Source organism: Aspergillus flavus, chromosome 2 (assembly GCF_009017415.1).
Source record: "Aspergillus flavus chromosome 2, complete sequence".
Classification (NCBI taxonomy): domain Eukaryota; kingdom Fungi; phylum Ascomycota; class Eurotiomycetes; order Eurotiales; family Aspergillaceae; genus Aspergillus; species Aspergillus flavus.
In genome coordinates, this window is record NC_092409.1 from 2,184,102 (window position 1) to 2,195,873 (window position 11,772).

General features: G+C 46.9%; 7 protein-coding genes across 7 annotated transcripts; 4 read left to right on the forward strand and 3 right to left on the reverse strand.

Annotated features, from left to right (window-relative positions):
- Positions 1 to 16: 16 nt before the first annotated feature.
- On the forward strand, positions 17 to 922 carry F9C07_3159 (putative rRNA processing protein; the record flags this gene model as incomplete). Its single annotated transcript, XM_071511065.1, has 3 exons — positions 17 to 107; positions 171 to 814; positions 866 to 922. The coding sequence occupies exons 1-3, from the start codon at positions 32 to 34 to the stop codon at positions 920 to 922; spliced, it is 777 nt and encodes a 258-aa protein (XP_071363695.1). The 5' UTR covers positions 17 to 31.
- A 220-nt stretch (positions 923 to 1,142) lies between these two features.
- Positions 1,143 to 1,980, reverse strand: F9C07_3158 (nucleophile aminohydrolase; the record flags this gene model as incomplete). The annotated part of the gene is made up of 2 exons (XM_041289518.1): positions 1,143 to 1,830; positions 1,883 to 1,980. The coding sequence occupies 2 exons, from the start codon at positions 1,978 to 1,980 to the stop codon at positions 1,143 to 1,145; spliced, it is 786 nt and encodes a 261-aa protein (XP_041142533.1).
- Positions 1,981 to 2,153: 173 nt separating this feature from the next.
- On the forward strand, positions 2,154 to 3,617 carry F9C07_2238177 (HCNGP-like protein-domain-containing protein). The gene is made up of 3 exons (XM_041289531.2): positions 2,154 to 2,500; positions 2,551 to 2,599; positions 2,655 to 3,617. The coding sequence occupies exons 1-3, from the start codon at positions 2,429 to 2,431 to the stop codon at positions 3,227 to 3,229; spliced, it is 696 nt and encodes a 231-aa protein (XP_041142534.2). The 5' UTR covers positions 2,154 to 2,428; the 3' UTR covers positions 3,230 to 3,617.
- On the forward strand, positions 3,618 to 4,812 carry F9C07_2277259 (putative proteasome component Pre4). The gene is made up of 3 exons (XM_041289532.2): positions 3,618 to 3,867; positions 3,920 to 4,067; positions 4,131 to 4,812. Exons 1-3 carry the CDS (start codon positions 3,838 to 3,840, stop codon positions 4,733 to 4,735), a joined length of 783 nt encoding a protein of 260 aa, XP_041142535.1. The 5' UTR covers positions 3,618 to 3,837; the 3' UTR covers positions 4,736 to 4,812.
- On the reverse strand, positions 4,813 to 7,027 carry F9C07_2127621 (fumarylacetoacetate hydrolase domain-containing protein 2). The gene is made up of 3 exons (XM_041289519.2): positions 6,100 to 7,027; positions 5,154 to 5,875; positions 4,813 to 5,043 (listed from the first exon to the last, which is right to left on the reverse strand). The coding sequence occupies exons 1-3, from the start codon at positions 6,139 to 6,141 to the stop codon at positions 4,911 to 4,913; spliced, it is 897 nt and encodes a 298-aa protein (XP_041142536.2). The 5' UTR covers positions 6,142 to 7,027; the 3' UTR covers positions 4,813 to 4,910.
- On the forward strand, positions 7,028 to 8,355 carry F9C07_2277261 (putative heat shock protein Hsp30-like protein). The gene has a single exon (XM_041284648.2). The coding sequence runs from the start codon at positions 7,427 to 7,429 to the stop codon at positions 8,021 to 8,023; it is 597 nt and encodes a 198-aa protein (XP_041142538.1). The 5' UTR covers positions 7,028 to 7,426; the 3' UTR covers positions 8,024 to 8,355.
- Positions 8,356 to 9,550: 1,195 nt separating this feature from the next.
- F9C07_2225516 (uncharacterized protein) lies at positions 9,551 to 11,317 on the reverse strand (the record flags this gene model as incomplete). Its single annotated transcript, XM_041284652.1, has 1 exon — positions 9,551 to 11,317. The coding sequence occupies one exon, from the start codon at positions 11,315 to 11,317 to the stop codon at positions 9,551 to 9,553; it is 1,767 nt and encodes a 588-aa protein (XP_041142539.1).
- Between the last annotated feature and the right edge of the window lie 455 nt (positions 11,318 to 11,772).

Below are 11,772 nucleotides of genomic sequence, written 5' to 3' on the forward strand. Positions count from 1 at the left end.
CCCGAAAATCATTACTAGCAACCCAAGCAAAATGCCAGCACCGACAGCACTCAAGGGACTTGATCAGACAACAACGGCCGGAGTGCCCGTCACTCAGGCTGCTATCGGTATGTTTTATTTACTCGGACTCGTTGGTCTACACCAACTATTTAACTAACTATTAGTTCAAGATGACGAGGTTCTAATCGATGCTCAGACATCAGCGGAGGAAAGTGTACCGGTGCTTGCCCCCCTAGGCGAAAATGCCCAAGACACCGACATGCGCATTGATGAGGAAGGTCGGCCAGTTTTTACACCCGCAAAGGATACCAATACTGTATATCGAGTAGAAACTCGGAAGGTGCCTGTCCCTCCTCATAGGTTTTCTCCTCTCAAGGCCTCCTGGAGTAGAATATACCCTCCGCTAGTTGAGCACCTCAAGTTGCAGGTGCGCATGAATATCAAAAGCAGGGCGGTTGAGCTACGTACTTCCAAATTCACCACCGATACGGGCGCACTACAAAAGGGCGAAGATTTTGTCAAAGCCTTCACACTTGGGTTCGATGTTGACGACGCTATTGCATTACTCAGATTGGATGACCTCTATATCCGATCATTCGAGATTCGCGATGTTAAAGCATCGCTTCATGGAGAACATCTTAGCCGCGCCATTGGACGGATTGCGGGCAAAGACGGCAAACTTAAGCACTCAATAGAAAATGCTACCCGTACCAGGATTGTCCTCGCAGATCAAAAAATACACCTATTGGGTGGCTATCGCAACATCCTGGTTGCACAAGAAGCTGTTGTCAGCTTGATTCTCGGAAGCCCACCGGTATGTCTGCCCGTCTGTCTCCCAGGATATGCAAATACTAAGTCACAACAGGGCAAGGTATATGGTAACTTACGCAAAGTGGCGTCACGCATGAAAGAGCGCTTTTAATGCCCGCGCACAGCTATATGAACTATTCATTTTCCTTTTAGATCTCTTTTGACCACGGTACTGGCGTTAAAGGTTGAAAAGAAATTGGTTTCGACATAATTGACATGATGGTGAAGAAAAAGTGGCTTACACCAGAATTATCCTATCCATGCTTTCATACCATGAGTAACGAAATATCGGAATGAACTTGATGAGACATAACGTCGAGTATAGCCTCCTTCTAGTCCTTTTTCAGTGGAGTGTAGATCTCTTCTATCCCGTTTTGCGTAATAACCATCATTTGCAACCCATCTCCAACTTCGATATGTCGCTCCACAGCGCTGGTAAACGCGTCACGCACGAGCTGTTCGACGGTCTCCCTGGGCAATGGCTCAGGCTTCTTAGGTTCGAGGGCATGCCCGTCCCCACTGCTGGGGATGTATTGATTCTTGAAGTTAACTTGGTTATCCAAGAACGGCATGATCAAACTGGCGGCAGATCCGGCCGCTCTGCACTGCTCTCTTTCGTATGAGCCTACCGGATCGTAGCTGTACAACGCTCCTTTGCCCTCTTCATCCAAACCGGCCAGAATAGCATGCACATAATAGGGGAAGAAACGCTTCTGGTAGAGAATAGTCGACAATCGCTGAGCGCATGCTCTGACAGACATGGGCTTCCCGTGTTGATACTTGTACATCTTCACCACTGCGTCTAATCTTTCTTTGAGTGCTTGACCATCCGCAGCGAAGCCCACGACCGACAGGATAATATGGGCACCCTCGCCAGTATCATCATCACCGCCAATTTTAAAAACCTTAGGAGCATAGCGAGAGTTGATGTTATACCCTGCCACCGACCGAGTGTCTCCAGCAAGGATAGCGAAGTCAGCACCTGTGATACCCAAAGTGGAGCCACCGTTGTCAGTGTACCTATGTAGGTCAGTTCCAGCGCCCAGACTACTTATAAGAGTTGGGTACATACGGGTAAAATGAGTGTTCTTTGTTCGGGGCGTTTGTTGGTTGAGAGAAGGTGTAGCCGACGGCCTGGCTCTGAGGTTGGTGACCCATGAAAGACATCATCTTGTAAGGAGTATCTCAATATCGACCAAGGGTTAGGTGATAATTCAAAGTGAGTACAGGTGGAGTGTAGGGTGTAGTTATCGACTTGGATAACCCAGAAGGCTTCGGGATTTGAATGAATCTCGATTGGGGAAAGAAGTTGTAGTTCTTGGGTGGAGCTACTTCAACCAAGTAGTAGTATTATCACCGTGACGCGGTGCAGCTGCCTTCGGCTTATATAAGCCGATAGCTTTCACTTCTCCACTGGAACATGAACTGTCTTTCCACTGCAAGCAGAACAGCACAGTACCTATGTATTGGAATTATAAAGCCAATTCAGTCTCAGGCTTGTGGCTGCTGCTTTGACTGGCATTTAACGGTAGAACAGTTCAGCCTTAACCATACTCTATAGCTTGCAAAACGAGAGTGCGCGCACTCAAACGAATGATCAGACCTAAGACTTGCAATCATGTTAGGCCTTGGAGCGTATGAAAGCAGCAGCGAGGATGAGGTCCAGAAGAGGGCCCCCTTAGCAACGAAGGTGATATACACAAACTCATTGTGTACATATTCTTAGGCTAAGCGGTTCAGTTCGTAAATAAGGTGCAGCCAGTTGAAGTTTCGAAATCAGCGCATGCGGGTATGTTCACATTGATCCTTCCTGTTGCTCACGTCTAATCGTACATTGCCTCTAGTGCCTGATAAATGCCCAAATTTGCCAGAGACGGCTACCAGCCGAGAACCCAGGGGTCCTATCGTTGGGCCATCACATGAAGAAGCACAGCCAGGACTGCACTTCAGCGAGCGATCCCGCTTGTCCACTTCCCGTACACTGATTCATGACTTAACATTACCACCGGTTCCGAATTTAGATATACCTATTTCACCTCCTGGCTCACCCGATGCCAACGCGAATGCAAAATTTGCCCATTTCCTATTGTTGAAGAAACAAGGCGTTCATTTCAACGAGAAGTTAGCTTTCTCAGCATCCCTAAAGAACCCCAGCTTACTCAAAAAATTGATGGACCATGCGGGAATTGATGGTCAGATGCAATATTCTACCTCCTTGCCATCTGAAGTATGGGACATGTCGGGTCTACCGAGATGGGGTTTCAAAGAAGAACTATTGAAGTCACAGAAAGTGTTTCACCAGAAAACCGAAGAGCAGTGGAGTGCAGGCCAGAGAGATACAGTTGACTTTGTTGCCGCCACAACTGCTGATTCTACTGGTGTGGGGTCAACGACCAGTTCACGAACAAGACCGTGTTAACTCTTCGTTAACATAATCAGATCCTGCCCATGGGGAACTCTTCTTAAGGGGTGTTGCGCCCGATGCCCAAAGGGACAATTTTTTACCCCAGAAAAAGAATATCATACAACTGGTCTGCACAAAAGAGCACGAGAGTTTTCTTCGTACCCCATCGTAATCCATGAGTACTCAAAGGCAACTGTATATATCTAGTATTCGTGGAGTTTAACAAAGGAGCAACAGTACCAGCTCCGGTCTGTAATATTTTCCTTGCTACATTCAAGGGAAAAGTATTTTAGAATTAAAATTTGATTGGGTTGTTGTAAGTGATGTGACAATCAAGGTACAGAAGGTTGTGTATAGTAGAGTACTCCGTAGGGTGAGACTCGCTAAGCGCGTGGACAGTACCGGTTCCGATAAGCGCGCTGGCAGTGGGCGTTGCTAACGTAACAACGAGCTCCGTCAGCTCTCTACTGCCTAGCTCCAACCAAGTGCTTATTACCCAGTTTACCAACTCAACTCTTCAAGCCGCCAAATCGAATTTAACTAAGCCCTTTACTCTGACTCGCCTCTTCAATATCACCAGCTGGCGTATTTGTTCTATAGATCATAATATTTGACCTTTCACCATGAACCACTATCCTGAAGTCTGGGGTCGGGTAAGTCCTCTATTACATGAATGCTCCTACATCTCTAACCATCTACCTCAAGCCTAGGGATGATATTTACGGGCCTTACAACTCCTCATATCTTCAGACCACTGGCTCAAAAACCCACACCCAGTCTCCTGCTGTGACTGGGACGTCGGTAATAGCGGTCAAGTTCAACGGTGGTGTGGCAATCGCTGCTGATAACTTGGGTATGGTTACAAGCCTTTGACGTTAAGTGGGAAGTTCGTAATGAAAATATTGACCTTTTCCAGCATCGTACGGATCTCTCGCTCGGTTCACCGATGTCAAACGCCTGCGCGTATTCGGCGACTCTGCTGTGGTTGGCTTCAGCGGCGATGTGTCAGACATGCAATACATCGATCGCCTTCTGGAATCTCTTGACATCCGGGAAAATTATTCGACACACGGCAATATGATGAACGCAAAAAATCTCCATACGTACCTTTCTAAGGTCCTTTATAAACGTCGCTCCGAATTCAACCCTCTTTGGAATCACATTCTCGTTGCGGGATTTGATGAAGACAAGAAACCCTTCCTCAGCTCAGCCGACCTTCTCGGTACTACATATTCAGCTCCACATCTCGCGACTGGGTTTGGTGCGCACCTTGCTATCCCCATCCTGCGTCGGCTGTTCCCTGAAGAGAAGCCCCTTGAGGAAATCAGTAAAGGCGAGGCAGAAGCGGCCTTGAGGGAGTGCCTTAAGGTTCTGTGGTACCGTGATGCGCGGAGTCTGGATAAATATTCAATTGCAGTGATCACGGCGGAGGGGGTTGAGATCAAGGAAGACCAGGTGATCGAGGCCCAGAGCTGGGCGTTCGCTGAGTCTATCAGGGGGTATGGAGCTCAGGTTAATTAGGTATAGCTTTGGACATCCGCAAGAATTTTACTAGCAAGGCCTTGCAATTTCATGACTAAATAAGCTTCAAATCGGCAGAGAGAATCCATAGTTACTATGTTTCCACAGCAGACAAGGCAAGCTGTACAGTCTCGTAGCACCTGCTAATATTTTATCCAACTCAACACCACCTCTTTCATAGCTTCGATGGTGGCTTTTCAAAGGCGACTCGGTTAACGCATGAACCCACATCTTCCAGAGAGACCTCTACCTGATCGCCATTTGTAAGCCAAGCCGCAGGTTTCCGGCCCATCCCAACACCCTGTGGCCTATGAAGGGACATGTAAGTATTTAGTCTTTTTTTTGGGGGGGGGGGGGGGGGGGGGGGGGTGGTGGGAGAAAAAATGAATGGGTACTCTGGAAGAGAGATAAAACTTACGTTCCGGTGAAGATTAGGTCACCAGGCAGCAGAGTGGTGCCTTGGGAGAGAAATGATACTGTCTGGGCGACCCCGAATATCATATCTTTGGTTGATGATGACTGGACTGTTTGACCGTTGACTTTAGTTGAGATATTTAAGGCATTGGGATTGCGGATCAGCTTTGTAGAGACGATGCCTGGTCCAAAAGGTGCCCAACCATCGAAGCCTTTGCCCAACCCCCATTGTCCTCCGCCACGTTTGAGTTGCCAATCGCGATGGGAGATATCGTTTCCCACAGCATACCCGAGCACATAATCCAATGCTTGCTCCTCGGGAATATTCTTGGCTTGCTTGCCAATGACAAGAACCAATTCGCATTCATAGTCTAGTCCCTCCACGTCTTGCGCCATAGAGCATATAGGGATATCATCATACGGACCAGTAATGGCTGTGATTGGCTTGTAGAAGAGGACCGGATACTTTGGAATGGGGAGGTTGGATTCTCTCGCATGCTGCTCATAGTTCAATCCCAAACAGCGCACCGTTGCAATGTCCTCCCTCGCCAATGGTGCGAGGAGCATTTTAACCTCAGCGACTTGGTCTGTGACTTGATACTGGCCAAAAATATCCCCTCGAATCACTTGTGCCCTAGTCACCTTTCCAATGTCACTGGTACCAGCGGGCATAATGGCATCACCATAGTAGATGTGACCATCTGTAGCTAAAAAGCGAATGAGACGCTACATGGTGGAGGGGGAGAAACAGTCAGCCTACGTGGTGGTGAATGAAGATGAAACAGGGTTTGAAACCAAATGACATGGTGATATAGCCGAGGTCAATGGCAATATCTTCGCGCCATTTACATGGGACAAATATGGCGTATGGGCGACAACCCCAGATATTGATATGGGTAGGGTATAGGTATGAGTATGGACGTCCGACGGAATATATTAGATATACTTACAGAGAAGGTAGTCATTTTCTTATGGGTGTGCCTTTCAATCATATGGAGAAGAATGGAAGACGACAGGAGGATAGATCGTACTACTTATATAGTCCCGACATAGGTCGTTCATTTTCTAATTTAACTTAAATTGTATATATCTTAATAGTATGGGCTATCTACATATCTCTCGGCCGGGAAAAGGAGATACCCGCTCGCTTTCTCCCCAGACTGGCGGGGACCGGAGGCTAGCGCTAGCCACATTCGCGACTTACCCGTGATTTTCCCTTGTCCGTCTTCGAAACATCCGCCCAATGATGCCCTGAGCAAATTACACATTCATTGCCTTTCGTGACATCGTGCGCAAAAAGTCATGGCCCGATTATCAGGTCTCCAGAGGGAGGTCTTGTCTCTCTATCGGAAATGCCTGAGAGAGATCCGAAAGAAGCCCTTAGTAAGCGACAGGCCTCTCTGAATTATCATATAAATAAACATACATATAGACTAATACGGTGTCCTAACCTGGCTCAGGAGACAAGAGGTAATTTTAAGACTTATGCTAGGTATGTCCCTGCCTAAATGGCAATGGTGTTCTAACCCGCCGAACGTTTTTGTGGAGGAGTCTTCTCATGACATGACACAGGATGGAATTTCAAAAATATATCTCCGTCAACAAAAAGGATTTCAATGCCATTGAGTATTTACTGCGCAAAGGACACAGGCAGCTTGAGATATATTCCTCCCCTGGAATTCGCAATATCCGATAGCTTGGATGATCAAGCACTATCCGCAGTCATAGATTGGTACGAACCGGAGGGGAGGAAAGAGAAGGAGGAGAATGGCCAAAAAAAAAAAGATAATGTAATAATGTATGTAGAATTGCAGTATCTAGTAATCTACATATAATCAATAGAATGGACATTTCGAGTCCAACCCTGTTTTAATGATGTCATGTGATCTATCTTTTACCGTTACGGAAGGTTCGGGCAACTTCTCGTAACATACTTAAGCACCATCTTGAGCTGACAAGGCGTTCCTTATCTTATCAATCGCTATCGCAAAGTGAAGGCTCCAGAGCTATCTGGGGATCTTCGTAGAATATACTCGACTTTCCCAGAGCATTCAGTTTGCTTATACGTACAAAACAAATAGGATATGGTAGCTCCTTCTAGAATGAAACATTGTAAATATAAAAATGGGTAGCTATATCGTATCATTCACTCATCGTCTTTCCAACTCCACGAAATACATTAATATTTACTATCATTGACTTGACACTACTAAGTGCCTCCGAATCACTTCTGATACACCACCAAATCCTCAATTATTACGCGAGTCACTTCAAAACATGGCTTTCTTCTCCAATTTCTCCGGCGACTTTGCTCCTTTGTTCCATTTACTTGATGACTATGATGTCCATCAAGCATACCGCCCAAAGCCAAGGACTACAACTGTTCGCTCCTTCACACCTCGATTTGATGTCTATGAACTAAACAACAATTACCATCTTAATGGAGAACTACCTGGCGTTAACCAAGCCAGTCTCGATATTGAGTTCACCGATCCTCATACGTTGGTCATAAAGGGCCGCGTGGAGCGCAAGTACAGCGACAGCACATCCAGTACCAACGAGCATGCTGAAGTTCCCAATGATGCTTCTTCTGTCAAGTCACTCCAACCAACAGTCGAAGATGAAGATGAAGAGGCAAATGATGCAGCATCTGTTGGTTCATCAGCCCAATCTTCAAAGCAGGTGGCCCTCCAAGAGCAGACCAACCACAAATATTGGATCACCGAGCGCCCGGTCGGCGAATTCCATCGAGCCTTTACCTTTCCGACGAGAGTAGACCAAGATACAGTCAAGGCTACTCTGAAAGATGGGATCCTTTCGGTCATTGTCCCAAAGGAACCTGCCCCTACGTTTAAAAAAATTCGCGTCGAGTAAATTGCCAGCTGTTGGGCCTTTACAGTACCGATGATGGGGCTCGTCCGATTTGACACCGGACTCTCTAATATAACTCCATTATAAAACTTGGAAGATGTCTATAGGAGACTTTGAAGACGGTTGACTGAGTACGTTGAGTTGCCATGCTACGGTTGGTTTGAGCATTAACGGGTTTGCGGGTCATTTGGTTTTGTATTTGGGATTCTATGTATCCTCGTTGTTGTATGACTTGTATTATAGACAAATTTTATGACAGTTTAATAAAGAATTGATATACTTTTGACCGGGGTTATGGTTTTATCTCGTTATTATGACTAGGTCAGTAACTACCCTAAGAAACGTCAATAGTTCGACGGTATGCCATTAGTGGAAAACCCCCTTGCTTCTTGCAAAGGATCTGGGTCAATGTGCATATACATACATACATATCACTGTATGCAGTGGTATCATTATTATCATATGAGTATCCATACGGATTTGGTTATAACCCAAAGGTTGGATATTAACGTGGCGTAGCCCATGATGTTGTGAGGAGCTGCAAGAAGCAAAACATGATGTATGATATGATAACTTTAGTATATGACCACGTGTACGCTGCTTAAAAGTAGATCATGTAGTACTGTCTATCTTATTATACTTATTCTCTTGTTCTTTCATCTTCTTTGGAATATAGATGGAGTAGCTAAGAGCAGGGTTTCGCCTCAGATGGTGGCGCGGTTGTTGATCGCTGCAGGCCTGTTCATTGATGAGACACTACCGGGCAGGACTGAAACCCTAAGCGATGTCGTCTGCTGGATATATCCATTTTCGCTTAAACTGCATGTTCGCACTTTACTACTATCTTACCAGGCGGTTGGGTCCCCAGGTTGGGTACTGCATCTTCCTTCTCGATCTACCCCACTTAGAATGTGAATTGTCAAACGCTACCTTGGGAGTGTCTAGCTCATGCAGTGCACGGCTATAGTAACCAATTGCTACCACATTGCTTCACCGCTATGTTGCCTCGTATCTTTTACTCCGAAGCTCACACTTATGGGCCTCCTCGCATCGTAAAATCATATCTACAGAGAGAGAGAAAGGAGGAGTTATGAAGGAAAAAAAAAAAAAAAAAGAAAAAAGGAAATGCCAAGCAAAAAAGCTTTTGGTGAATATGGGCCTCACAGTCATGTTCCTCCATATTAAACCTTACGAGGGAAGGGCGACAAAGAGAAGGTCAACAGAATAAAAAAATAAAACCAAATAGAATGATGGGGTACGAGTTTCTTGACTGCCTATTGAAAGCAGTAGTAAGAAAGATGGAAGAAATAGTGCTTTAGTAACAAAAGTCGTCGACAAGGGTATATCCAGAAAGCAAGCCAGAAACGTCACAGTGAAACATTTGGCAATATATTAACGCCACACAAACACACACATCAAAAAGAAAATAATAAAGAAAAAGAAAGAAAGAAAGGTAAGAGGAAGAAGAAAAAGAAGAAGAAGATGATGAAAATGATGATGAAAGGGATTAACGATGGATTAAAGGTGATGCTATCGCGTAAAAATCTGGTCGATTTTGCTGTTTTGCTGATTTGCTGACATGCGCCGCTCAGTATCGAGAGTTCGGCATTTTGTTCTGCCTCTCAAGGGTTCCGGATATACGCGCCCTACGTCCACAGCCCGTTCTGGGCGTTGTGATGTGGGTGCCACAAGTGCCTCAATCTCTGATTCTAGGTACTGACTAGCTGCATTGGCCGCAATAGCTCGCGGGTTTTGATCATGCGCCACATTCGGAGTTTTCTTGAGGATCCTTTCCCCTGATTTTGACCTATGCGAGTCGAACGTGTAGGACTTGTCGCTGTTGAGCGCAGCGTCAGTTGTCCTTTGGTTCGAATTCTCTAGCACTGTGTCTCGACCATAGCTGAACCTTGCATTACGGGTTGCGAAACTTTCACAGAGCTGTTCGTTGGATATGGTATCATCGGCCGTTGGAATTGCGGCCGTATCTGGTATACGCTTCGAAGGAAGCATGGCTCTACTAGAGGATGCTTCCAAGTGGCGTAGCTGAGTGCAGTACGGAGAAAGTGACACTGTGTGACCAGGGTGTTGTGATGAAGTAAAGGATAAGCTTCTTGGGCGTTCACTGGTTGATATCTGTGGTGTCTCAAGGCACATTGTTGCCATGTTTGTTGACCAACCACGTGTGACCCATATAGGGCTCATTCTAGGTCCTTGAAGACTTAGACGGCGGTTCATAGGAAGCTGCTGGCTCAACTTCGAGTGATTTTCTACATCGCACAACTCAGTACCCCCGAGTGTAAACCTGCGACATCCCGAGGGCCGTTGCGTTGATTCTTGGGAATCAAGAGAAGCCCCAGTGCGATTGTCTTGTAGAGAGCGAACTGATGCAGCGGAGCTGTAGCCGCTATCTACTTTTCTGTGCGAATGCGAAATCTTTCTTCGGCGGGGAGCTTCTTGATAAGTCTCCCCAATGAAGTCGAAGGGGGTTTCCTCATCAGATACACATATAGCTTCGTCTTCCGCTTCCTTAGCGTACAACCCAAGGGATCTCGCAATAATCGGCGATTTCTCAAAAGAGAATGGACTTGCCGGAAAATCTTCATATCTCGTAATGTCGGGGAATGACGGGATCTGTACGATAGTAGACGGTTTATTTCCGAAGGGACGCGGCACCTGCCCATTACTCGATGATATCCCATTGTTGGGGCCATCGACACTGGCGTACTCCGAGACTGGGACGGCCATAGGACCCCGAATTTCTTCAGGTCCGCTTTGATAGTCACTCATGCCCGGAGAACTTGATGTAGCAAATTCAGATGGATCATCTTGAGTCAAATGATCTCTGCTCCAACGTAGCTCTGTTGTATGTATGGCACTGGTGTCCTGAGTCGGGCTGCTTGGCCTGAGTCGGCTTCGGTCACTGGGACTGGGGGAAGCTGAGCCGTTCACTACCCGTAAAGACCCCAGCTTAAGGGCTCCCAAATGGGTGTATCCGAAGTCACCAGGCGTTGGCGGGCGAACCTCAGCAAGCGAGTTAGTATGTTGCAAGACAGTATCCTCGCGGTCTATTAGTGGCCACTGGAATAGCTGGGGTGACTCGTCTGTACAGCTGAGCGAGAACCCTAGCTCTTGTCCAATTGGCGACGGGCATCGACGAGTCGCACCTCTTACTGATCGTCTCGTGGCGATTCCAGGGCGCGTAAGTAAAGAACGCCGACGGATCAAGGAGAAGCCTGGGCTATCTATCATGAAATGAGTGTTCGAAGACGTGGCTTCTTCAAGGCTGCCTTGGTGCATGGCGCTTCTTGTACCCGGTGCAGGTGAATTGACTGAATAAGATCTCCTTGGCGGTCCTGGCCGAACCGACGGAGATCGAGGCTCACTGTGTAGGGTAATTGGCTGCCTAGATGGCTGAAACGAAGCTCGCCTGCACAAAGGTCCCGATATACCTGAGTGAGAAGTGTCTAGGTGGAGGCAAACATGATTTGGCTCTCTGGATAAGGACTGGCACTTTCCAGTTCCGTTGACACCTGCCCATGGCGCCTCAGACTGTAGGGATACCGAGGGGATTGACTGCGACCTTCGGTCATTGGATTCAGGGTCAGGCAAATCTATAGAAACGGAAGCAGTAGTCGAAGAGTCTTGCCAGGGAGCATGGTTGGGTGCCACAGGAGAATTGGCGCCAGCACTTTGACGAGGTGCACGGCAGCTTGCTGAACGGGAGGTGAAAGTCGATGGTGGCTTTGACAACC

What these genes read in the sequence shown, in the direction of transcription:
- F9C07_2238177 (XM_041289531.2), top strand. Translation starts at nt 2,429, where the DNA reads ATGTTAGGCCTTGGAGCGTATGAAAGCAGCAGCGAGGATGAGGTCCAG. An exon ending in GGGCCCCCTTAGCAACGAAG is followed by an intron (nt 2,501 to 2,550) that starts GTGATATACACA and finishes TAAGCGGTTCAG; the next exon opens with TTCGTAAATAAGGTGCAGCC. An exon ending in TTCGAAATCAGCGCATGCGG is followed by an intron (nt 2,600 to 2,654) that starts GTATGTTCACAT and finishes CATTGCCTCTAG; the next exon opens with TGCCTGATAAATGCCCAAAT.
- F9C07_2277259 (XM_041289532.2), top strand. Translation starts at nt 3,838, where the DNA reads ATGAACCACTATCCTGAAGTCTGGGGTCGG. An exon ending in ATCCTGAAGTCTGGGGTCGG is followed by an intron (nt 3,868 to 3,919) that starts GTAAGTCCTCTA and finishes ATCTACCTCAAG; the next exon opens with CCTAGGGATGATATTTACGG. An exon ending in AATCGCTGCTGATAACTTGG is followed by an intron (nt 4,068 to 4,130) that starts GTATGGTTACAA and finishes GACCTTTTCCAG; the next exon opens with CATCGTACGGATCTCTCGCT.
- F9C07_2127621 (XM_041289519.2), bottom strand. Translation starts at nt 6,141, where the DNA reads ATGATTGAAAGGCACACCCATAAGAAAATGACTACCTTCTCT. An exon ending in AGAAAATGACTACCTTCTCT is followed by an intron (nt 5,876 to 6,099) that starts GTAAGTATATCT and finishes TCCACCATGTAG; the next exon opens with CGTCTCATTCGCTTTTTAGC. An exon ending in GACCTAATCTTCACCGGAAC is followed by an intron (nt 5,044 to 5,153) that starts GTAAGTTTTATC and finishes GTCCCTTCATAG; the next exon opens with GCCACAGGGTGTTGGGATGG.
- F9C07_2277261 (XM_041284648.2), top strand. Translation starts at nt 7,427, where the DNA reads ATGGCTTTCTTCTCCAATTTCTCCGGCGACTTTGCTCCTTTGTTCCAT.